The 26,549-nt window shown below is 44.6% G+C and overlaps 1 protein-coding gene across 6 annotated transcripts in view; it reads left to right on the forward strand.

Moving 5' to 3' along the window:
* The first annotated feature begins 6,893 nt into the window (after positions 1-6,893).
* Positions 6,894-26,549, forward strand: part of SORCS2 (sortilin related VPS10 domain containing receptor 2) — a 248,591-nt gene continuing 228,935 nt past the window's right edge. For 4 of the 6 annotated variants that reach the window (XR_008305630.1, XR_008305629.1, XM_053243172.1 and 1 more), the window contains exon 1: positions 6,897-7,261. Coding sequence is in view for 4 of the 6 variants with exons in the window: in XM_053243172.1 (XP_053099147.1) it covers positions 6,992-7,261 (270 nt within the window). In the remaining 2 variants the exon portion in view is untranslated. Of the gene's footprint in view, positions 7,262-26,549 lie in introns of all 6 variants that reach the window. The other 2 variants (XM_053243173.1, XM_053243170.1) reach the window with 2 other exon arrangements.

A 26,549-nucleotide genomic window follows, 5' to 3' on the forward strand; every position in this document is an offset into this window, starting at 1 on the left:
ATACACAGAGTGTACACACTGAAAATCATGGGATAATATTAGCAATTATAGGAGAAAGAAGAATTACACAACATTAAATGTAGTTTGGAAGAGATACAGAAAGTAATATAAAATCTGAAGTTTGGAGGGTTATCTGAACAAACAAGATCCCAATAGCTGGTTAACTGCTTAGACTATATAAAGCTGTATTTTAATTTAGACTCAAACATCAGCTAGAATTAAAACTGCTTTTAACATCAGTGCAGATATACCTAAAGACATCAACAAACCAAGAGATGCATTAGTCAGCTTTATTGGTCTGAGAATTAAATAAGCTATTGCACAAAATGTTTGCATACTTGCTTACTTACCTATTGCACCCTTTTGAGCTAACTGATTTGCTTTTAACACTCCCCATACTGTTTCACTTGAGGCACAAATGACCAGGTTCAAACTATCATAGTTCAGACACAATATACGAAGACCCAGCTCCCTTGAGAAGTCTATAAAGCTGGGAAAAGTTGAAGGAAAGAGAAGAAGGGGACGACCAGAAGCAAGGTGGATGGACTCAATTACGACAGCAATGAATGCACCACTGAGAGACCTTAAGGGCCAAGTTGAAGACAGATCATCTTGGAGAGAATCTATCGATGTAGGCGCTAAGAGTCGACACCGACTTGATGACACTTAATCAATCAATCAAGTACTATGAATGAATGTATGGGACAAGACTTAGATACTTGTGATGTCTAAATAAGGGAAAGATATTTCTTTACCTGAATCATATAGGCCAAGAGCATTACTGAATACGGACCAAGATATGGACAAGACACTTGGTATCAAGACTGAGTAAGACAATCCCTAATCATGAATGAAATAAGTAAAGGCTACTGTGAGCCAAAGGAAAGAGAAGGCTATCCTGTACATCTCTGCATGATTTACTGCTCTGGCCTTTGCCTCCTTCCATTCAGCCTTTGCAGGTGGTTCTGTTGTACATCTGCATCAGGACAATGGGATCATTCAAGCACTCCTGATACATAAATGTAGCAGAATTACTCACCCTCTCAAGTAATGGTTGATGACATGCCTCCAGTCTAGACCAATGAGTCACGCAGAAACTCAGAGATTGACTCTTCTAAAGGTGGGCAATTCTTACTCTAGAAGTAAACCTTTTGAGATATAAGAGTGGGTCTGCCATCAGTTTAATGGGTGCCATAGTCACAATCGAGGTTTCAGAAATGCTGCTGTAGATTTTTTCTTTTCCTCCCTCTTTTCTCCTTTTTGTGCACTTGTAGAAGAGATCAAGGCACTTCCCTTCATTTCTCACCTCAAACAACGAAGGGGTGGGGTGGGGAAAGCACTTTAAAACTCTTCAGTCTTCTATAATAGCCATTGCATTAATGAAAAGTTTTGGTTTTCACATTGCTGTGATTCATACTCCAAGCAGGAAGGAGTACAGTCATTCCACTAACCAGTCAGGATGTTCTGCTCCTTTCAGACTTAAGCAAGGAAAGGTATGGGGTTTGGGGAATTTGCAGAAGGAGTCAAATGACAAGACATATATAGGATGGCAGGCTGCTTCATACTTCCATGAATTATATTCTCTTTCAGCCCCAACCATAGAGGCTTCAGTTAATGACCATGAACTTGACAGGAATATGAGCCATGTCTAGTGGTGTGCACGAACTGGTTTGAAGGCCATTCAAAAGGCCTCTGAACCGACAGTTCGACGCCAAGAGGGGTCTTCTTTTAAGGACGGGGGAGGGTGCACTTACCCCTTCTGCTGCTTTCCCCCAACTGATGCTCTGTTTTTAGGTATGCTTCTTGGGGCGGCATTGTACCTCCCTGCTGCCCCTTCCCCTGTTCCTGGCCGGAAGTGGCCGGAAGCAGCGACTGTGTGTGTGCCCACCGCACACGCCACACACATCACACAGACACACACATGCTGCGCACGTCACACAGTGTGACATGTGCGTATGATGTGCATGATGTGTGCGATGTGTGTGTGTCCATGTGATGTGCGTGTGGCAGGTGCACAAGCAGTTGCTGCTTCCAGCCAGTTCCGACCAGGAACGGGGGAAGAGGCGGCAGGGATGTACGCTGCCGCCCCCAGAAGTTTCCTAAAAATGGAGCGCCGGTGGGGGGAAAGCGGCAGGCAGGGTAAGTGCACCATCCTCCACCCTTAAAGGAACCTCCCCCCCAGCATCGAACTGTACCGCGGCGGTTCCATGCACACCACTAGCCATGTCAGGATCACAGCCATTAGGTGAGGTTTTTAAGGCTGGGGGTGAGAATGAATGTAACCCCTACAGGTTTGGGTATTGGAGCTCCAACTTTGAAGGCTGCCTTTCAGAATAGGAAGCTTTGGTACTTCCATTCATCAGAACAGAAAGCATTGTGGAGGGTTTCTACATGCCACAAGTGGCTGTAACCGAAGCAGATTAGTTGAAGACCAGTAAGTGGCGATTATAGGGCCTTTGCCTGGCCTTGATACACCATTATGCACCAACACAAGAACAGAGCCCATGGAAGAATGCTATGCCAGCCTTTGCCTTCCATTATTATTAATGATGATGATGTTGACTAATAATAATAATAATAATAATATAATAATAATAAATGATCATTTTTATATTGTCTCACCCAGATGGCTCTAGGCGTTTCACAAATATAAAAACAGGTTAAAACAAAATAACTCATTAAAACAAAATTAAAACCAGTTTAAAACCATCTCAGTATTCACTAAAGGCCAGGCTAAAAAGATATGTTTTTTGGGCTCTGTTAAAGGCTGCTAACACTCTTAAACCTCTAATATCCATAGGGAGTGCATTCCAGAGCCCAGGAGTAGGGATGTGCACAGAACTGGGTGGGGGAAGTTCAAAGACAGGGAAGAGGTTGCACTTTTAGGGTGGGGGGACACTTACCCCTCCCTCTGATTTCCCCCCACTGGCGCTCCGTTATCAAAGGCTCCTTTAGGGCGGCAGCATACCTTCTTGCTACCCTGTCCCCTCTTTGCCTGGAAGTAGCAGGAAGTACCTGGCGCATGTGCACATTGTGCTCATGCAAATTGGGTGCATGACAAAGAGGACACGAGGCAGCAGGGAGGTAAGCTGCCACCCTGATGGGGACTTTAAAAACAGAGTGCCGGCAGGGGGAAAGTGGGGGGAGGGGTAAGTGCACCCTCCCCTGCCCTTAAAGCTATGCCCCTTGCCTCCAAACTGGCAGAATTGCCAGCCGATCAAACCAGTTCCATGAACATCCCTACCATACAATAGCTCTCATTTCACAGAGCAACTATCCTTGAATGACACCACCTGAAATCTGCCTGAGAGATAGGAACAGAACCATTGCAAAGCAATGCCCCCATTCCCAAATTTCTCAGACGATTCAGAAAGATACCATGGTCAATGGTATCGAAAGCCACAGAGAGATCCAAAAGAACCAACAAAGTCACACTCCCTCTGTCAATTCCATGGTATAGATCATCCATCAGACCAACCAAGGCCGTCTCAACCCCATAGTCTGCTCTAAAGCCAGTTTGAAATGGGTCTAGATAATCAGTATCCTCCAAAACTACCTGGAGTTGATCAGCCACCTCCCTCTCAATCACCTTGCCCAACCAAAGGAGATTGAAGACTGGCCAATAATTATCCATCTCTGAGGGCTCTAGAGCAGGCTTTTTAAGTAGAGACCTCACAATTGCCTCCTTCAAACATGGAGGCATCATGCCCTCCCCAGTGCGGCATTTATTATGTCAACTAGGCCATCTCTAATAGCCTTCTTACTAGGAACATAGGAAGCTGTCGTATACTGAATCAGACCATTGGTCTATCTAGCTCAGTATTGTCTTTACAGACTGGCAGCGGCTTCTCCAAGGTTGTAGGCAGGAATCTCTCTCAGCCCTATCTTGGAGGAGACAGGGAGGGAACTTGGAACCTTCAGCTCTTCCCAGAGCGGCTTCATCCCCTGTGGGGAAGATCTTACAGTGCTCACACATCAAGTCTCCCATTCATATGCAACCAGGGCAGACCCTGCTTAGCTATGGGGACACTTCATGCTTGCTACCACAAGACCAGCTCTCTCGTATATAGTATAGTATATCATCCTATACTAGATGATATATAAGCCATGAATCCAGAGGACAGGTAGCCAAATACCTTCAAGAAGCTTGCCCATATCCTCAGGAGTCACAAATTGAAACTGATTCATTCTAATAAAACAAGAGGAGTTACTGGACACCCCTACCATTGACTCTGCAGTAATGGTAGAGTCCAGGTCGATGCAAATCTGAGAGATTTTGTCCACAAAAAGTTATTAAAGGCATCACAGTGGGATGATGAAGACTCCAAATTCAAGTTCAGAGAGGAGGGGACCTGAATCAATCCCCTCAAAATTCTGAACAACTCCGCTGGACATAAACTTGCATGTGCAATACATGTAGAACAGAATTGCTTCTTTGCTGCATGTATTGCCACAGTATAAGCCTTTAAATGGGCATTGAGTTGAGTTCTTCTGCACTTGCACTCCAGTCTTTTCCCTTGCTGCTCCAGCTCCTGTAGCTGTTCTGTATACCATGAGCAGGGGCAGAGCCACCACTGGGCAAATGGGTTCAAAGAACCCGGGCCACCACCCCTGGGGCTGTACCTCGCGGCCCCAGACATGCTCCCTGCGTCTGACATCAGACACAGGGTGTGTGTGTGTTATTTCACTCCCAAACGGGGTTGCACGGCCCTGTTTGGGACTGAAATCGGCCAAGTGACTCTCCCTGCCTTTTAAAAGCAGGGAGAGCTACTCCTGGCTTCGCTGCCTATGCAGCAGGGCTGATCGCCCCCCAAAATGGGGCCATGCAGCCCCATTTGGGACGGAGCACACACACCCCACGTCTGATGTCAGATGCAGGAGGCATGGATAGCTACTCCTCTGCATCTGATGTCAGACAAGGGGGGGAGGGGCCAGGGGGTCATGGTGGCGGCCGAACACGGGCTGCCGCCAGCTTCCCTCTGCCACTGACCATGGGGCTGTTTTCAACATTGGCTGGAGAGAGGATGCTTAGGGGTGATTGTGTATACTGCCCTGGTAAGTTCCACTAGGACATCAACAGAATCACTGGTAGAACCAACTCTAAAACCATCCAAGGCCTCTTGGAATCCTATGGGGTCAAATAGGCATTTTGGGCAGACCATTCTAATAGGTCCTGCACCCCTGCAGAGATGAGTTGTGGGCATGAAATCAACCTTAACCAGCTGGTGGACCATTCATGACAATGGAGACACTCTAGGAGCTCCTGCCCACAGAATACCTCCCTGATCTGAGCAAAAAACCAAATCAAGGGTGTTACCAGGTGTATGTGTTGGCCCTACGACCAGTTGGGATAGGCTTATAGTTGCCATGGCCACTATGAACTCCTGAGCTGCCTCAGATAGCTAGTCCCAAAGTGAACACTGACGTCCCTCAACACCAAAAGCCTGGGTGTAATATTACATTTCAACAGCAAAAAGATAGGTCTGAGCACATTCAGTTTGTAAAAGACCCTTGGAAAATAGGAATCAGCACGCTTATTAACAACCTCTGGATATTTTCTCCCCAGTTGCTGAGACAAACCTGTTTGGTTATCTTCAATATTTGAGTGATCTGGAATTGTGAGTATTCATTATTTAACCATCGTAACATCACTTCTGGAGGGTGGAAGGGGGGGATATTGCAATTGACTATGCTAGTGTTTTATAGTAATCTGATGATGAAATAAAGGGACTTTGCTCATGCTTGGAGATTATATTTCTGTGACTGAGCCATTTCATTCAAATCAGGTCCTGACTCTACTGAGCTTTGACTCAAATTAACCTTTTCTTGGACAGGCTAAAAACAGTGGCTGACATAAAGAGCAAGGATTTATATACTGCCTTTCATTAAAACAATCTCAAGGTGGTTTACAATACATTTAAAGAAATACAGAACTATGAAAAAGTTAACATAAGAACAGCCCTGCTGGATCAGACCCAAGGCCTATCTTGTCCAGCATCCTGGACTAGTTAAAAAAAAAAAAAGTAAAGAAAGCACAGCTTTTATTCTGCAAGATGGCTTTCAACTGTCTCTTTAAGACTGAGATGGACCGCATCTATGGCTAAATGCTATGCCCACTCCCTTAGAAACTTCTATTTCCCTCTTTTTAATTGCATCCAATCTGATGAAAGAGTTCTGTGTAACTCAAAAGCTCACATACCACATTGTTAGCTTTTGTCCATTAGGGTAGTACCTTACAGTTTTGCTGTTCTTCAAACGATGTAATTTTTCATGTTCTATTTTTGTATTAGGTTTAGGTATTTACCACTTCGCCATGTTTCCAGCTGGGATTAGTTAATTAATAAACTGGGATTCAGTTGGATTAGTTTGTTAAATGGTAAAAGAGTGAGCTGTTCTGCTCTTTCCAAGTAGTGCATGCATGGGTGTTACTCTGCTTTGGTAGATAACATGATCCTTGTAACGGGGTGGCCTGGTTATTCCGTGGTGAGGGAAATGCGTCCTGCACGTGTTCAAATGCAATTTCCTGCCTGCAAAATCCCAGGCTGGCAAGTTGGTAGATATGAATAGGCTGTGACTATTCACTGGAGAGAGCCTCCTGTTCCAAAAGCACACAAGAAGAAAAACTGCCTAGCCGTGGGAAAGCAGTACAGCACACGTGCATCCTGGCTACAGCCTCCACTGGCTGGCACCAGAGCGGCACTGCCTGGCATCGTGCAGAGAAGACGAGGCGAGAAGGGCTCCGGCTCCGCTCCCCGGAGGCTGCCTATGCAGTGAGCAGCCGGCAGGGGGCGCCGCTGCTCCTTGGCTGGGCGTGGAAGCCCCAACACGTTGTTTCCCACGCAGCGCAACAACGCGACGCTCCCTCCATCTAGGGCGCAGCCTCTCCCCCCCCCCCCGCCCGCCCGCCTTCCCCCTGTCTCTCCCTTTCTCCCTCCTTCATCTGCCAGACTCGCATCCCTGCCCGTCGGTGGCAGCGGAGCGGAGGCCGAGCATGGCGCCGGCGGCTGCCAAGGCAAGCGGAGGGTTCAGCCTCGTCGCCTGGCTCTTGCTGCTGCTGCTGGTGGCTACCTGCTGGGCTGCGCGCCCCCAAGAGCGGGTGAGTCGCCGGAGACGGAGCAGCCCGCGGGAGGAGGCGGGCCTGCGCGATCGCGCCGCGGGAGCTCCGGCGGTGACGGCCTCGCTGCTCAGCACTTCGTTCGTGCTCAAAGGCGACGCGGCGCACAACCAGGCGATGGTGCACTGGACGGGCGAGAACAGCAGCGTAAGTGATGGGCTGCCGGCCGGGCTGGGGCTCGCTCGCTCCCTCGCCGGGCTGCGGCTCCCCTCCCACCGGCTCTCCCTGTTCGGCCGGGTTCACGTTGCGCCCTCGTCGCCCCCCGCAGAAAGGGGGTGGTCACGTGCCCAGGTTTGGGAGGGGAAAGGGGAAGACCCTCTTCAGTCAAACTCCGAAGGATGACGTGCGGGCGATGCAGCGATTAATGCTCTCCGGGCCGTGCTGGAAATGCGCGAGTGAAGCCAAGGCTGCCTTAAGTGGCGGGGGGGCTTCTGAGACCATAGCCAGACGGATGCGTTCGTTGACCGCTTCATGCATCTGACGCGGTGGAACGCTCGACACAGCAAATGCGCCCATCTAGTCTACATTACTCTGGGTTTCGGTCGGATGCCTTGGGATCAAGCAGCACAAATGCCTTCTCTTTCCGAATTGCATTGGGATAATTCGGGATCATGCGCAGGAGTCCTGAGGAAAACCTATTATGAGCCCCCATACAGGTTACAGGGCCACAACGAGAGACCACTTTTGTCCCCATCCCCACTTTGGGGATGAAGTTGTCCCAGAGACTCAAGTTTTGCACAGTATAAAAATATGTTAGTTCAAGCTAATCCCATTCCCATATTAATCTATTGTCTTTCCAGAACTTCAGTGGAAATGAATTTGGTCTCATGTGATCATAGGTAAAGCGTGCTGTCGATTTCCGACTCCTGGCAACCACAGAGCGCTGTGGTTGTCTTTGGTAGAGTACAGGAGGGGTTTACCATTGCCTCTTCCCATGCAGGATGAGATGATGCCTGTCAGCGTCTTTTTATATCGCTGCTGCCCAATGTAGTAGCAGAGGGGATTTGAACTGGCAACCTTCTACATGTTAGTCAAGCATTTCTGGCACATTATCTGCCTCTGCCAAAGATCTTGATGCTTGTGCAACCCTTTCCCCTGTAACTCCTTAGGAAATGCCTTCCCAGAGTGTTTAGCTCTTCAGTAGAGACCACACTGGGACCAAAGAAATGTCTTGCTGGATGGCCAGACACAGAATTTTTTAAAAATAGGAATCCATTGTCCTGAATGGTGTGGGTGGGTCAGAAGGTCCTGCTGTTTCTTAAGGCCATTTGGAAGGACAGCACTTCCTACCTGTGGGTAGGCACAAAAGCCTCTCCAAGGCGCTTCTACCATGAGGGACACCAAAGACTTCCTTGGGACAGGATCCTACCTTGCCCCAATACTTTGGGCCCAATTGGTAGTATGGAGCACATTGGGTCTGGTTGGGTATGGCAAAGAGATCACTCAGAAATCCTTCCTACTTTGAACTTTCTAATGAAACACAGAATAGAAGTGAAGAAATAATTTTTAAAAATTACTCGGCTTTTGGAAGGTCAGTGCATTTATACAGATTGACAAACGTGTGTGTGGGGAGGCACACTTACCATCTTTTGGGGGCTTCCGCAAGTGAAAAAAGGGAATGAAACCCAAAAGGGAATGAAACCCAAACACCCAAATTGGTATGGTCTTTATTTTGTAGCCTGACACATTTTGAGTGTTGCTCTTCCTCAGAGGCAAATATGCTGTATCTTTGTTAACTTATTGGAAAAATGTGCCCTGCATTGGCAGGGATCTCTGCCAATCTACATTGGAATGATCTCCAATTACAATGGAATAACTGTGTAATGACCTAGAGAGGTATACCTGGCCTCAAGCAGCCTTGCTGGAATTAGTTTTGTTTTGCTGTGTGTGTGTGTGTGTGTGTGTGTGTGGGCGGGGGATGGTGTTGGTTTATATTAATATATTGTCATGACAATACATGTATTGTATTGAACATAAGCCCCTTGAATGCATTTCTTTGCAGAAAAGCAGGGTATAAAAAAAGAACTATACTATAAAAAGGAGACTGTGGACTATAGACTCTCAGACTTGGTGTCTGCTTTCATCATTGCTTCATAATCCAGTTTTGTTTTTTCATTGTTGGTATACAGTAGTTTGTTTCTGTACTGTTCAGGGAGGATTGATTATCAAGCAAGACAGTCTAAATTGCCAAGAAACAAGAATTATTTAAGTTTGAGGGCCCTTTTCAGGGCCGAAAAGTGTGGTAGAAGTTAAATGAATAAACAAATACATGCAGGACTTATTGTGTCCTGTTTGTAAGGTTTGATCTCAAGAGTTAAGTATTTTCCACACAATGATCTCTCTCACCTAGAACAGCAGCATTTAACTCATTGTATTTTGCAGAGGGTTGTGGAGGCAGGTTCAATATATTGTAAATGTGTAGGCTTTAATGTGTTGCCTTATATTAAGCTCTAATTTCAATTTAAACCAGGTTATTTTTTAAAAGTCACCAATTCTAATTAAAACTTTAAAACAAAAAGAATACTTTTTATCCATCCTGGTGTTATGTTTTATTCATTTGCATACATGCAACAAACAGTTTAAGACTTAAGAGACAATCTCTATTGAAAGGTCGTATAAATCAGATGTATAAGGTACATCCATATTGTACTGTAAAAGACATAGTGTTAGCATGCTGAAATGCTTACACATAGGTTTCTCTCTTCCCAGATAGATATGTTAGCATGCTATTCCAAGCAGATCTTATTGTAACTGCTAGATTTGTCTGAGGGTCATCTCTTTATGAAGCACCAACTATCCTGAGAAGAAGTAAAAAGCAACGACCTAATCTGTGACTCCTTTTGTGCCAGGCATGGAGGGTAGTTTCCCGATACCTTCTTGGGTCTACTTTGGGAAAATAGCTGATGCACCTTCAAGGGGCAGATACTAGAGCACCCAACCACCAGCCTTTCCTCAAGTCTCAGGCTGTGGCTGCTGCTGTTTAGGTTAATCTGTCCAGTCATTTTGTTGTGATCTTTTCTATGCAGTCATGTTTCTTAAAATGCTTGGGGAAAGCCCATTGATGTTTTATTTAATTTTACACTTAATGTACTGTTATAATTGCTGATTGATAGCATGCTTATGTTTGAGATGTTATAGTTGTAACATCTATGCTCCATATTCACGGCTTGGTTTCTTGTCATCTGTTTCTTGTCATTTCACTTGTGTAGACAGCAAACAGAAACAAGCACTTAAATTATACTGCCATGATAAAAACTTTGAAGGGAAAATCTAATAGAATCCAACTCTGTTTATCTAGCATAATTGTTTATGGCTTTAACTATCTATTGTGTTAGACTAAGGGAAAACAGTGTGTTCTATTTAGCATTTGACTCCGTGACTTTTCATAAAGCTATGCAGCATCATTATATGAAATTCAGATGAGACTTGGTTTGAACTTGAACTTCATGAATCATGTAGGGGATTCTCAAAGAATAAGTTTACAAAGTATGAAATGGGCATCATCAAATAGACTTTCCTAGATAACAGCCCTAAAAGAACTTCTGTTTGGCACGATCCAGATTCCAACCCGCTGCACAGAAAAGAAGAGTGTAAAAGACAGGAAGCCAGCAGTGAAGGTGTGGATGAGCATAGCGAGAGAATGCTGGAAAGGAAAAGGGATTTGCTAGTGTAAAGCTTCCTGCCTTCTCTCTGTCTGTCAGGTTGTCAACCATATAGATCAGAAGCAGAGAAGAGGTGTGCATGTGTGAGCTTCAGGCTTAATAATGGTGAACTGGAGGTAGAGAAGAAGCAAGGAGGAGAAGGAATTTCCCTATATGAGACACTCACCCTTCCCACCCCCACTCCCAGTCTTCCTTCACCAGCAGTTGTCCCTTTGCTTCTACCTTCCTTCCACACAGGTTTGCTCTGTGCTCCCTTTCTACATGGGAAGGAGATCTAGATTGTGCCTCCAACTCTTAATATCTACTGATAGTTTTAATAAATGATGCAGAGTCGCACGGTGTCACACAATGTTCCACACAAAAACCTGAATTTTAAATATATACTTTTGTTTGGTGAAATGACCTAATTTACTCGGACATTTCGCGTATGTGGTAATGAACGTCTCCCAAGCTATCTCAGGATCTTCGTTTGCACCAGTGCATGCCTTTACTACATCAAAGTGGATGGCTTAATTTTTTTGTCCAAAGGTGGCCCAGATATGATGTATACTTGTTGCTAATGGGCGCTGACGTTATGTGCTGCACAACTTGGCAAAGGTTTAGTACAGAGTCCATTCCACATTCTTTCAAACAGTATCTTCCACATCTCCTCATGAGTTTGTGTCAATTGTGGAGACTAATTCTGCTCTGAATACAATTGCTCCTGAATATATTTGTCCCGTTTTCATCAGTGCCAAGAAGTGCCTGGTGCTCAGAGACCATGGCTTCTGAGTCTGATTCCAGAGTGGATGCATTATTATAGTGGACAGCAGCTGTGGGAAGTGAGATAAGAAGGAGAAAATGGGCTGAGTGTAAGGTTAGAGGCAACCAATACATTTTTTTGGTGGTGGTGGGGGGGTGAATGTAGGGTTGGTGGGGGAAACCAGTGATGAGCTTTCTCCTATGAATTTGTCTGTCAATGACTATCAGTCACAATAGCTAAATAGGACCTCCAAGTCCAGAGGCAGCATACTTCTGAATATATACCAAATGTTGAAGATAAGTGGGGGAGGGCTTGCCCTACGTGTAAGCTCCTAAGATGCATCTGGCTAGCCACTGTTGGAAAGAGTGCTGGGCTAGATGGTTCCTTGTTCACATCCAGTGGATGGTTCTTGGATTCCTCACCTGCAGCTGCCACTGGAAGAGAGACAGACACAGCAGGTGAAGTAAGCAGATCAGATCAGGCAGCATGTTTTCCTTCCTCTGCCTCACCTGACAGTTTACTCACCTAGGGCTTATGCTGGTGTGGTTATTCTTTTTCACTCTAACTATAGGGCTAGACTCTCAAGCGGAGTAGTATGAGCCTTTGGTGAACCAGGTGATGGCAGATGTTTGCTGTTGGGGGAGGTGGTGGGCACAGGGAGGAAAAGGCTGCCGGAACCTCCCAAGGCACTTACAGCTATCTGTTTCCCCTACCAGGCTCCTAAACAAATATATGCAAGAGGGATAAATGGAGCTACCTCAATACGTAATCTGTCTCCTCCCTGGCTGTCCCCAGGTTTTGAGCATTCAGACCGAGAAATCAGTCATAGATCTTCAGTTCACATCCTGGAAAACCCACTTTTTATATCCACGTGAATATAAATAGATTTGCTGTTTTATTTTCCTAGGAAATGATTTTTAAAATCATTAGTGAAAGACCATTGGTTTTGACACAGCAAGGTTGCATCAGACCCTGTTAACGTACAGCGTGCTTGCTACTTAATAAGGCTCTCTTTGCTGATTTGTGTCTAAATATACTGCAAATAGCTTGTGCACTCTACTCTACACTTCATTCTTTGTCCTGATTGGTCTTCTCCCCCACTCTAGGGATGCTTATCTTTCCATGTTGTACTTCAGTCTTGATTGGACATGTATTCTGACATATTATTTAACATACCTGGCTCTCTGCTGCTTCTCAAGAAGAACAATATTAAAAAAATACTGCTGAGTATGCCCATCTGCAGTCATTCTCTCTCTCTCTCTCTCTCTCTCTCTCTCTCTCTCTCTCTCTCTCTCTCTCTCTCGTACACACACACACACACACACCATTTCTTTTGCGCCCCCCCCCCGCATGTTGTGCTAACTTGGCTATTGACAAATCTCACAGAAATAGAAGCCTGGCTTCTAATTGTCATCTGTGTGTGTCATACAAATTCAGCACTATGAAGTTAGTGTTTATTATTGTAATATCAAATTTTCAACATTTTTTTTAACCATTGGTCAGATACCATGCCCATCTGAAGTCCCACCATCCCTTTCTTGATGGAGGGAAGAGCTTAGGACATGTACTCTGACATCCTCTGCAAGGGAGCAGATGAGCATGCCATAATACTCTCATCTGTATCTAAGATAATATACATTTGCACAAATTCTAATTATGAGTGCCCTAGGAACTGATCTTGGCTGAAATGTGGGGTATAAACAGATACTTTTGAATGGGCATGGATAACTTTCAAACATTGTTAGTTAATAGATGTGGACACTATTACATTATACTTTGAAGCTCAAAATGCATAGACTTTGTTGCTCATCCTTTGACAACAGTGGGTGAATTGCAAAAGGATGCTCTGGCTCAGACTTTGGTGAACCCCCAGAGTAAGTTTTTGAAGATGAGAGGCAGTACATGATGTCACATACTATTTGTCTGTTTTATTTATTTATTTATTGTTAAATTTATACCCTGCCTTTCATTAAGAAAATCCCAAGGCAGCTCACAATAAAATTTAAAAACAAGATTATAAAAAAAAGGCACATTAAAACATTGAGCTAAAAAATATAAAAACAAATCTGATTTTAAAAATTAAAAAATTAAAACACAAGCATAAAAACAGTACAAAATACAAGAAGCAACAGTGGAGACAATCATATAAAAGCCTGGGTAAAAAGCCACGACTTGACATGCTTTCTAAAAACTGTGATGGAGACTGAGGAGCGGATACTCACCAGGAGAGCATTCCAGAGTCTGGGGGCAGCAACAGAGAAGGCCCTGTTCCGAGTGCACGACAACCTAGCCTCCCTCATTGTTGGCCCCCTCAGATGACCTCATCAAGCGGGCAGCAACCCTTGGGAGCCGGTGGTCCCTCAAATAACCCGGGCCCAAACTGTTAAGGGCTTTAAAGGTCAAAACCAGCACCTTGAATTGGACCTAGAAACAAACTGGCAGCCAGTGCAGCTCTTTGAAAATGGGTGTAATGTGCTCCCACCGGGCAGATAAAACCCTAGCTGCCGCATTTTGCACTAGCTGTAGATATTCTTCAAGGGCAGCCCCACATAGAGCGCATTGCAGTAATCCAGCTGTGATGTGACTAAGGCATGGGTTGTTTTGAAAAACTAAGCCATGCAGGTGAATCTAAGCTAAGGTTAACTGTTTAAGAAATATAGTGTTAAATAGGGATGTGCAAAAAATTTGGGGCACAGAACGATCTGTGCCCGAAACGAGCAATTTTGGGTGATTCGGGGCTGAACCGAATCACCCCCGATGTCCCCCGATATTTTTTGGGCCCGAGCCAAATCACCCAAATTTCGGGCCCAAAAAATTCGGGTGATTCGGTTCATGGTTGATTTTGGGGGATTTTTTGAAATTTTGGGGGGATTTTTTGAAGTTGAAAAAACTTCTGAGGTGTGAATTCTCATTCTATCATAGCAAATGAGATTTTTTTTCAATTAGACAACTCTCATGACCCCACTTTCACTTTTTCACACTCTCAATTACTATGAATATGAGGAAGTAATCAATTTAGCACACTTCACCTTATGAAGACAAACCTCAGAAATTCACCAAAATTCACTCCTCTGCCCAATCACTCTGAAATTGGGGATGGGTGGTAGCCTCCACCCATTAGGCACTATCTACCAGCCCACCCCACTCCTTTGGGGCAGATCCACTTTCTGCCCCCAATCTGCCCCAAAGACACCAAAACTTCAAATATTCCCAAAAAATCATCCCTCTGCCCAATCCCCCTGAAATTGGGGTGGTAGCCTCCACCCATTAGGCACTATCTACCAGCCCACCCCACTCCTTTGGGGCAGATCCACTTTCTGCCCCCAATCTGCCCCAAAGACACCAAAACTTCAAATATTCCCAAAAAATCAGCCCTTTGTCCAATCCCCCTGAAATTGGGGTGGTAGCCTCCACCCATTAGGCACTACCACCCCACCCCACTATTCTGCCCCAGGCCCCACTTTCTGCCCCAGTCTGCCCCAATCTGCCCCAAAGACATGAAAACTTCAGAAATTTCCCAAAAATCAGCCCTTTGCCCAATCCCCCTGAAATTGGGGTGGTAGCCTGCACCCATTAGGCACTACCACCCCACCCCACTACTTTTGCCCAGATCCCATGCTATGCCCCCGAACTTCCCCAAAGTCACGAAAACTTCAAAAATTCCCCCAAAACCAGCCCTTTGCCCAATTCCCCTGAAATTGGGGTGGTAGACTCCACCCATTGGGCACTACCACCCTACCCCAAAATTTTGCCCCTGGGCCCCTTTCCCCCCGAATCGATTCGGATTCGGGTTAAATCCGAATCTGAACCGAATCAAGGGTGATTCGGGTGGCCCATATTCGGGCACAAAACAGAACAGGGGTGATTCGGTTCGGGTCCCGAACCGAATCACCGAATACCAGAATTGCACACCCCTAGTGTTAAATGCATCAATAACCTGCTTAGACAATTGGATTTGCATGCTGCAGTACTTCTGGAGCCCACCCGCATCTAGAGAGGATTGAATGAAAGTTGTAGTTTCTTTGCAGCTTTCTAGATCAGATTAGTTTGTGAAATGAGTTGAAATTTTTTGATAATAATTTATAAGTTGCATTGGGCAACAAAGTAACCTATGAGATTGAATAGAAGTATCTGTAAAATAATGCATGTGGAGGCAAAACAGCTCTAACCACATATGGATTGGTAGGCTCTGAATTTTTGGTGACTAACCATGAAAGATCCCTTGAGTTCTTGGTAGATAGCTCATTTGGAACACCAATTCTAGTTTCAATCAGTAGTGAAAATTCTATGTGAGGGATTACAAGGAAAGAGAATTGCTAGTATTATTAGCAAACGACAATAGGCAGCATTCAGTCTAGTTAGTCATTACTAATTTACCTCTGCTCAATGGGACGTAGTCATGGCTTACTCTCTGGGTGTTGTCCCGGGTTCAGGAGACCTGATCAGATGTATTTTGCTACTTTTTCTCCTGAAAGTGTGTGAGAATAGTATCTCGATTGTGCATGTGCTCACTCCAGTGACTCAGTCTTCAGGGAGAGATATCTCTTTACAATGAGATATCTCTTTACAGAGAACTTGCGTTTTGGGCAGTATAGAAATATGCTAAATAAAATGAATGAATGAATGAATGAATGAATAAATAAATAAATAAATAAATAAATGTATTCTTCATTTGCCTGGGTGAAGGGATCAAAGCCGGTAACGTGAAACATAGAACTGTGTCCCAAACCAAAATTCATTCTGATATCTCAATATTCAACAAAGTTGTGTTACAAACATATAAACAAATGGAGAGCCAAATAAGTGAGTTGTACTAAAGGGCTCATTTTGCTTGGTCTTCATAAAAAGTCTATGATAGGGCTGCATTTGAAGTACTGAGTAGGGGTGTGCACGAATCGATTTTTCAATTTTGATTTGTACCCAAATCAAAACACCCCCAATTTGTTTTGGGTCAGAATCTGACACACACCTGCAATCACCCCTGATTCGATTTGTACCCGAATTTTTCCAAATCCGAATTGATTCGGATTTTAAAAAAGGGTCCCGGGCAAAAAGAGTGGGGGAGGGGTGGTAGTGCAAAATAAGAGCAAAAGTCAAAAAATCAACCACAAACAGCAAGTGCCGCCTTTGTAAAGAAGCAGATGAAACCATGGACCACCTAATCAGCTGTTGTAAAAAGATCGCACAGACTGACTACAAACAAAGGCATGACAAAGTAGCAGGGATGATACACTGGAACATCTGCAAAAAATACAAGCTACCTGTAGCCAAACATTGGTGGGACCACAACATTGAAAAAGTTGAAGAAAATGAAGATCTAAAAATATTATGGGACTTCCGACTACAAACAGACAAACATCTGCCACACAATACACCAGATATCACTGTAGTCGAGAAGAAAGAAAAACAAGTCAAAATAATCGACATAGCAATACCAGGGGATAGCAGAATAGAAGAAAAAGAAATAGAAAAAATTACCAAATACAAAGATCTACAAATTGAAATTGAAAGGCTGTGGCAGAAAAAGACCAAAATAATCCCAGTGGTAATTGGCGCCCTAGGTGCAATTCCAGAACAACTTGAAGAGCACCTCAACACCATAGGGGCCACAGAAATCACCATCAGCCAATTACAAAAAGCAGCTTTACTGGGAACAGCCTATATTCTGCGACAATATCTATAACCCTGGACAATAAAATTCTGGCATCCCAGGTCCTTGGGAAGGACTCGATGTCTGGATAAAACAAACCAGTCAATAACACCTGTCTGACTGTGCAAAATAATAATATTATAATAATATATAATATTTCAATCCTGCCCTTCCAAAGATCTTAGGATGGCATATAGGGCCCCCCTCCCCCAATTTTACCCTCTCAGCAATTTTGTGAGATAATCTAGACCTAGAGATAGTGGGTAGCACAAGGCTGCCCATGGCAGAGTGGGAATTTGAACCTGGATCTTCTTGCTCCTCATCTGATACTCTAACCATGACTCTGATGTATTGACCCTCATGCCTTCAAGTTTTATTTCTTAAAGCCAGTTTTAAGGCAACAGGTTTTGTTGCCTTAAAACAACCAAAATATGATGAAAAGTTAATGCATTAAAAGAACCACTAATACCAACCTCCTTGAGTCATTAACTTTCCTCTCTGGATCACTTCAATCATGATTAGTTTCCTACCCAGAAAGCATCTTCATGTTAGGCGGGGGTGGGGGGGGGAGAGGTGAAGGCTTCTGGGAGATCTTCAAGTGTCATACATGACTATTTACTCATGGTTTTCATGCTTTTACCTACACTGCTTTTCACCTACACTGTGTTTCATGTAGGTTCCAAACAGTCAGAATGGGAGAAAGGGAAGTGTTTCACTTGAAGGAGAATGCCAGTCCACAGTCCAGCATGAAACCTGGATCTAACAGTAGCCTTGTTCAGTCATTCTCCAACTGGAAATCATGTACTCTGGTGCCGAGGTAATAGGAACACACGGGCTAACCTTCTCTCCACCTCCCACACCAACACCCTCCATAGCTATGCCCTTGGCTCTCCCCAGGCTCACTCCTTGTCTGTAGAGGTGAGCATAGAACCCTCAAGCGTTTCTCCCTGTGATTTGGGATGCTGGGTAGCCAACATTCTAAATCACTGGGAGAAATTCCCCCCAGGTTCAGTTATTGCTTCTGCAGTAGGTGCTGACCCTGGGGAGAGCATGGGACTTAAGTTTGTGTTGGTCTGTGTGTTGGCGCCTGTGTTTGTGGCTAGCCAGCGTGGTCCCATTGCCTCTGTACCTGGGTATACTGCACCCAATTTCTTGACATCTGAACAGGGTTATAGTGGTTGTAAACTAACCAACAGGGACCCTTCTGCATTGGAGCGAAGTTGGAGCTCCAGTCTTCCCCTCCCTTCCCTCCAGTCTGGGAATTGCAAGTTTTTGAAAGCAGGGGCGGAGCCACCATTGAGCAAATGGGTTCAAAGAATCCGGGCCGCTGGCTCTCAGGGACCTCGCCTCATGCCCCAGACGTTCCCCCGCATCTGGTGTCAGACACAGGGGCCATGGTTTAGCTCCCAAATGGGGCCGCACGGCCCCATTTTGGAGCTAAATCCAGCCAGTGCTTCATTCGCAGCATGGCTGGAGCAGCTCTCCCTGCCTTTTAAAGGCAATGCCTTTTAATGGTGCAAATGCAGCTCTGGCTGGATTTAGCTCCCCAGTGGGGCCGTGCGGGTCCCTGAGTCTGATGTCAGATGCTGACACAGGAGGCAGAGCTGGCGGGGACACGGCGGCAGGCTGAGCACGGGCCACCGCTTGCCTCCCTCTGCGCCTGTTTGAAAGTTCAGTGTATTGAAAGTGACATTTCTGTTAAAGTTCATCAGTGAGGACAAAATTACAGTTCTGTACACCAAAGACAGCCACAGGGCTCTATGGTCACCAGGAGTCAACATTGACTCAACAGCACACTTTACCTTTACTGTAGTATAATTGTGTAAAATCCATCTTTTAAAGAAGGTACTTGGGGGCTGAAGAAGAAAGAATTGATGTAAAGGATGTTACACTTCTACTGCTGTGTAAGCGGTTTTACTATTGTTGTTTTGATATTTTATTGCTAGCTTATGTATGCTGTTTCTCTGCAATGTGATGCTATGTCAAATAATGGTATTTTGCTGTGAAAGCACATGCAGTCATTGTTTTAAAATAAATTATTTGATATACTCAGGCGTTTGCTTTCCATCCGTTTTACATGAAGTTAAACGGATATACGCACACCTGTAAGCCCCTGTGACTCAGTACTCGTTGCTCCGGAAACATTACTGAGGTAAAGATATGGTTGATTATTTCACAGTACCTGATATTAGGTTAAATGGGGGAATAAATAGGGTGTATAATATGCAACAGATGGGCTCCATAAACTGTATTATTTAGAAGTTTGAAAAATGCTTTCCCCCCAAGCAGGTTGTACACATTTTGCACTATTCTGTGTGTTTTGTATTCCACTCCTGCTTCATTATGTTTTGGATTTCTTTCAGTTATTCTGAGCCCTCATTCCTCAAATTAGACAAAAATGTTTCCAAGTCACACTCATAAACTCTTAAAACAGCACTGTGTAAGGACTGATACTAACTCTGTTCCTGCCAAAAACTGCAGGAAATATTGTAGAGAACTTTTAGCACAAGGACTAACTAAATCCACTGAGAAAAAGTAGTTTTTAGATATTGGAACAAAAATCACATTCTAAACACATTTCCCCCATTCATCCTATTGTAAGCTGCTTTGAGCTTGTAAGAAATGTCCTAAACATATGTTAAATAAATAGCATTCTCAGGATTCCGTGCGGAGTAGCCATGTTACATTAAATTGGTTTAAGTTTCAGAAGCAGACGTGCATGACAGGGGTTTTGCATAACAGTAAGGAACAGAAGCAATCTCAAGAAAATACATTATAGCACTGTGTGTGTCATGCAGAAGCCAAAATGGAAAAGGCAAGCACATCCAGTAAAGGAATGTTGGGCACAACCCACAAGGAAGCTTTCCTGGACAAATCCGTTAGTAATGTTGTTGTGAATTGCCCAGAGACACAAGTTTGGGGCAGTATACAAATATACTAAATAAATAAGTTAAATAATAGCCCTTGAACAGCTCCCATTCATTTCATAAGAACATGAGAGAAGCTCTGCGGGATCAGGCGAAAGTTCCAGCAATTCCAGCATCTGGTTTCTCTCAGGAGCTGACCACATGCCTTTGGGAAGCCCTCAAGTAGGCCATGAAGGCAATAGTCCTCCCCTTCACCCCCCCCCCAATATTGCCTCTGAATATGGATGTTCCACATAGCTATCGTGATGACGAGCCATTGGTAAGCCTCTCTTCCATGAATTCTGTCTCCCCTTTTAAAGCCATATGAGCTTGTGGCAGTGAATTCTATGAATTATACAGTGTCTGAAAAAGTGTTTTCTTTCGTGTATCCTAAATCTGTCAATCGGTTTCATTAGATCGACATGTTGTTGTATTATGAGAGAGGGGGGAAACCCCTCTGTCTGCTTTCTTCACAGCAAGCACAATTTTATAAATCTCTATCAAGTCCCCCTTAGTTGCTTTAACAACAAGAACAGCTCTAAATGTGTTAGCTTTCTTTGTAGGGGAAAGCTCCAGCCTCCTAATAATTTTAGTTGCTCTTTTCTTTACTTTTTCCAGCCTTACAATCTCCTTTTTAACATGTGTGTCCAAATCATAGATGCATTGTACAATATTGTTTAAGTATTGGGATTTTCCTTTCAGTCTGTTTCTTAATAATCCCCGGCATGGAGTTGACCCTTGTCACAGTGGCCACACTTTGAGCCAATGCTTTCATTGAGCCTTCCACGACAACCCTGGTTTTTTTCTTTCCTGGTTAGTCACTACGAGCTCAGACTCCATTAGAGGGTGACTCCATATACTCCCATTGGTGTATATGTGAATTAACATATGCATCATTTTGCACTTACATTGAATCTTGTTTGCCAATTTATTACCCAGTTTGGATGCAGCATTTTGTAGCCCTTCATGTGCATGGACTGCTTCTATGGTGAACCGGACCTCCATGAACCAGGCTGGTTCAAGTGGTACGATCACAAACAGCTTCGAGCTGGTTCATTATTTATTTATTTGATTTGATTTGATTTGATTTATATACCGCCCTTCCAAAATGGCTCAGGGCGGTTTGAATTAGGAACCTAGGAAGCTGCCATATACTGAGTCAGACCATTGGTCTATCTAGCTCAGTATTGTCTTCACAGACTGGCAGCGGCTTCTCCAAGGTTGCAGGCAGGAATCTCTCTCAGCCCTATCTTGGAGAAGCCAGGGAGGGAACTTGAAACCTTCTGCTCTTCCCAGAGCGGCTTCATCCCCTGAGGGGAATATCTTGCAGTGCTCAGACATCAAGTCTCCCATTCATATGCAACCAGGGCAGACCCTGCTTAGCTATGGGGACAAGTCATGCTTGCTACCACAAGACCAGCTCTCCTCTCCTTTTTAAAAGATTAAAACATGAATTGAATGGCCCAGCTGATCGGTTTGACCGAACTGGTTTGAATACCCACGGTTTGGTCCTAATTTGGACTGAACCGCACCAACCGGTCCATGCACACCCCTAGCCCTTCACAGGCTGGTTAGGTTTTCATCATTCTGAGCAATTTGGTGTTGTCTGCAAACTAGGGCACCTCATCCCTAACTTGGGAGCACTTATGAAATAACTTTTAAATGCACCTGTTGCAATACAGCTCCTTGGGGGAATCTGACTCCTTCCTTCCTTCCACTATGAGAATTGTCTGTTTTATTTCTACGCTCTGCTTCCTGTCTCATTTTCAATGTGGCCTGGGCAGGAAAACCTCCTGTTTTGGTAGTACCCTTTTAGTATAGTTGCTCCCAGCCCATGTTTCTTCTAAAGTCTAGATGGTTAAACCTGGCATTTAGAAGTTTCCTTTAGGAATCAGAAAACGCTTTTAGAAATACCTGCATCTTTAGAAATTTTATATTTAATTCTAAACTAAAGAGATTTGAAATGATAGGAGTAATATTACACATGGCACGGGAGCCATGTAGATGTTGTTCATATGTCTCCCATTTACATTTTTTTTAGGGGTGGGGGAACTTCTTGTTCTACATGAAATAGATGGGGGGAGGTCCCCTGCTCCCTATCCTTAGGCTTACCTTGCTGCACTCAATTATCTTGAGCGGTTTTATTCCCAGCCCAATTCACTTCTCGCATTTGAGTTGTATTAGGAGAAAATGTTCAAGCAACATAGCACAGCAAGGTTAGGTGGGGGATGAGGGATAATTTTGCTCGACTCATCAATGTACTCTGTGTTTCATGTGTTTTAAAAAAGAAAAATTGACCCTCCCCTGTTTTATATGTGAATGGGGAAGACACATGAATAACGCACATATGGCTCCCCATCACGTCTGGTTCAGCCCTCTGATTTCAGTCTTGAGACGGAAAAGTAGGGATATTGGTGAAGTGGCATTTTTTCCATCCATATCTACGCACTTGTCACGAAAGAATTTGACCTTTTGTTCTAAGTCATTGTTCTTCAAACAGCAGAGAATGGAGACTATAATGCTTCTTGGTGGCAGTGCAGAATCCATATTTAGGATGGCAAGGTTTTATTTAGGGAGGATTCAATACATTGGTTTGCCTCTGCTGTGAGCAAGACATTTGTATGTTCACTTTAAAAATAAACAGTAGGCCAAGTGTCAAGGAAAATTAAACTGAATAGCGATAGGACTGTGGAAGAAAAGTACTCAGGTTGTGAAGTGTTTCTAGATATTTATCAATAGCATGGTACTAGGTAGGCATGTGCAAAACATTTCAACATCAAACTTTTGTTGAAAAATTTGGTATATAAATATTCACTGTATTCATATTCGTGACCCACTTTGGTGTCCCTAGGAGCTACCCATGGGGGACTACCTACCTACCTCTCTTAAACGTACTCATCGCTAATCCCATGCGTGGCAACTTCCATGAGAGTTCATGAGCAGCTGCTGGATAGCGGCAGGGAGGGAAATAGGTGGTCAGGCTGGCTGGTGAGAGAAAATAGCGGCCAAGCCAGCTGGCCAGCTGGTGGGCAGGTAGTGAGGGAAAGCGCCGCTGGATGGTGGTGAGAGAAAGCGGACTGGGAAGGGGAGAAAAGACTGGGGCTGAAGGGAAGGGGGAGAATGGACTGGGGCTGAAGATGAAATGAAGATGTGGGGGGAGAGACAGGGAGAACTAGGGGTGCAGATGCTCTGTGCCGGATCAGCTAGTTTATTTTATTTGTTATTGTTCAGTTTTTATGCCACTCTTCATAAAACATCCCAAGGCGATATAAAGAAATTAAAATACAATGGGGTGTTTCAAGTTTCCCCATTGTTCCCTATGGCTGAAACGTTTCGAGGTTTGTTCCATTAAAACAACTGGGTCAACCACTGTTTTGCTGAAACTTTTTGGCTGTCTGTATTTTTGTTTTGAGCTTGAAACAAAATGCAAAATCCGTTTTGTGCACATCCCTAGTCATAGGTTGTGGCTATTTAAAGTACCTTGCATCACAAAACAAGCTTGCTTGCTACATAGAAGCTGATGTCTTATAGATGTCCATTTTTTAAGTCTGTCATCTGTGAACACTGAATCAGCCAGTATTCAAAGTATCCTGATTTCTTTGGTCCCATCTCTGGGCATCTCCAGTGGGGCGGCAGCGTACTTCCTTGCCGCCCTGTTGTTTCACTGACTGGAAGTGCCGTGTGTGCATGTGTGTTATGTGCATGCGCCCACCTGCAACACACGCATGGCACTCAGTTAAACAATGGGGCAGCAAGGAGGTATGCTGCTGCCCCGCTGAATTATTTATACACAGAGCACCAGAGGGGGAAGTGCAGTTTGAACGAAGGGTTTCTGAACCTGTTGGGTGTTCTAAGAATAGAATGCCGAACAGGTTCATGCACATCCCTAACATCCACTACACCCAGACACCTAGTCTGTGCCTGATACAGGGATTCATATGTGGCATTCCTTCCTTCTCTCTCTGCTGAGGAAAAGTGCTAGAGATCTATAAGCATTTCTGTGCTTATGGATCTCTAGATTGGATTGGTGCTTTTTGATGACTGTGGAGTGAGATAAGATGAAAGTAGATGGGAACAGCTGTGGTGAGAATTGGGCAGCTGGAAGCAGTCCCAGTTTAATAGCATTTTATTCTTTTATGTAAGCTGCCTTGGGAATCCTCCTGGATCAAAAGGCAAGGGAGAAATCTAAAATAAATACATTAAAATAGGCAATGATAGCTGCTCTAATAGCCAGTTTCTTTGACTGCCACAATAAAAAGATATGAAATGTAAATCGAAAATAAAATATGGTAGAAAGGAATATTGGACTTACCATGAAGGGTTCTTTCCCCCTGTGTCTGGAGCTCATCGTTGATGGGTTGTGGACTGAGCATGCTCGAGAGACAAGACTGTGAACTTTGCAAGAGTAACTTCCTGCTGCTGGAAGGCGCCTAGATCCCAGTGCCTGGAATGTAGCGAAGAGCAGCACTTGAGAGGAGAGAGCAGTCTGGACAGTTGGTAATCAAGAGAGGAAACTGAGGAGCTCCAGACACAGAGAAAAATAACCTTTCACGGCAAGTCCAATGTTCCTTTCCTCCCTGTACTGGAGCTCATCATTCATGGGACATGCCCAAGTGGAATGACTGTGGGAGGGGGATGATCTAGACTACTTGCTGGAGCACTCGACTCCCAAAGGCTGCCTGTGGTGCCGAGAAAGAGGAAATCTTATAATGACATATAAAGAGTGTAACCAAGACTTGGAGGACCAAATCGAAGCCTTGCAGATATCCAAAAGTGGAGCATGTGCTAAGAAGGCTAAGGACCCAGTGCTGTGGGTAGAATGCTCTGTGATCCCTGCTGGAATGGGAACATTAAGAATTGTATAGGTAAGAAGGATGCATTCTTTGTGCCAGTGTGACAGGGTACCTTTGTGACCTTGAGAGTCAGTGATGATGGTTGAAACGCTACAAAGAGAGAATCAGATCTGCAGAACTCCTCCATGTGTCTGATGTAGATACGGAGTGTTCTGCAAGCATCGAGCTTGTGCCACGTCTTTTCTTTATGGTGAACTGGAGAAGGGCAGAAGGAGGGGAGAACAACATCTTGAGAATGATGAATCAAGGTTCTATTGCTCCAAAGGGGGATAATTTGCGCCAGCAGCTATTAAGCTGTTCTAAGCCAGGTCAATGGCCCAGCTGCTCTTTGGAGCTCAATTGGGCCCATATTCGAACTTTGCCCCGACGGAGGTTGTCCAAACTGAATTCCTAAGAATGGGTCTTCAAATGCCAAAAGGCATATCCAACTCGGCCTTAAGGCTGGAGGCTGGAGTGAATAAGGTGGAGACCAGAGTGTGGTTGGCAGTCTTTAAGTATGGGCTAAAGCTAAAATTTCAGCCAAGTGGATTTGCCATGCCATGTGAACCATGGTCTGAACCAGAGGGCTCGTTGCACAGCGACCCTGGATGCCATTGCTCTGGAAGCCTGTTGGATGCAGACCAGGCTAGAGTCTGCTGTGAGTGCAGCTGCCTTAGCCAACTTAATACCTTGGCATAGCTTGACATTTTCTGGGGGAACCAGAACTATGAGTTCCTTCACCCAAAGGATCGATGCCCTGGAAAAAAATGGAATTAGTAGCTGTGGCCTTAATGACCACTGCAGATGCTTTGTGAGCCTTTTAAAGGAGTGAATCACACTTTCTTTCCCCCGGGACTTTCAGCTGTTCCTGTCCTTCAATATTCAGCATTCACTTCAAGACTATTTGTGCCACTGGGGTGTCAATGCAGGGCATGGCAAAGAGAGAGGCAACCTCCAGGGAGGAGTACTGCTTCCTTGGATAGGTGCCTACTGGTCTGGACAAACCTGGTTGTTGTCATTCTGCTAGCATGACCTTACAAAAAAGGACAGGGAAGAGAACAGTGGCTGCAGGGGAGGAAGAGGATGGGATTAGATTTTGATCTAAATCAGGTGAAGTTTGAGAAGTCTCAGCAGGGGCTACATTGTCAATAGCTCTCTTAGCTTTGGATAATTAAACTTCAAAGTCAGCAGATGAGAAAAGGCAAGAAGATATAGGTGTCTGCTGGGTCACCTCTTCCCCGATAGTTCTCCTGCTTTTTAATCAGACTCATCTGGATGCAAGGGGAATGATGGGTTGAGGTTTGAATCAGAGTGAGACTAGAATGGCAAGAGTACCCTGGCCTCTGGGCAAAATTGTGTTTGAGACCGGGAGTGCTGAGGCAGGAGCAGGAGGAGACAACATGGTGGGGGGGAGGCGATAGGAGGGGGATGTATCATAGGAGGTATAGCAGTTGGAGGTAACACTGGGAGGGGTAACACATGCAGAGGTGACACAGGTAGAGCTGGAGGCAAAGTGGGCGGTACACTTACACTGGAGGCAAAGTGGGCGGTACAACATTATGTTGCCGTTTCGTCCAGTATGTTGTCCAGGGTTTTGAATTTCCAGATTATCCCCAGACTTGAAAGCGATCATCACCCTATGC

Source organism: Hemicordylus capensis, chromosome 4, assembly GCF_027244095.1.
Source record: "Hemicordylus capensis ecotype Gifberg chromosome 4, rHemCap1.1.pri, whole genome shotgun sequence".
NCBI classification, from domain to species: domain Eukaryota; kingdom Metazoa; phylum Chordata; class Lepidosauria; order Squamata; family Cordylidae; genus Hemicordylus; species Hemicordylus capensis.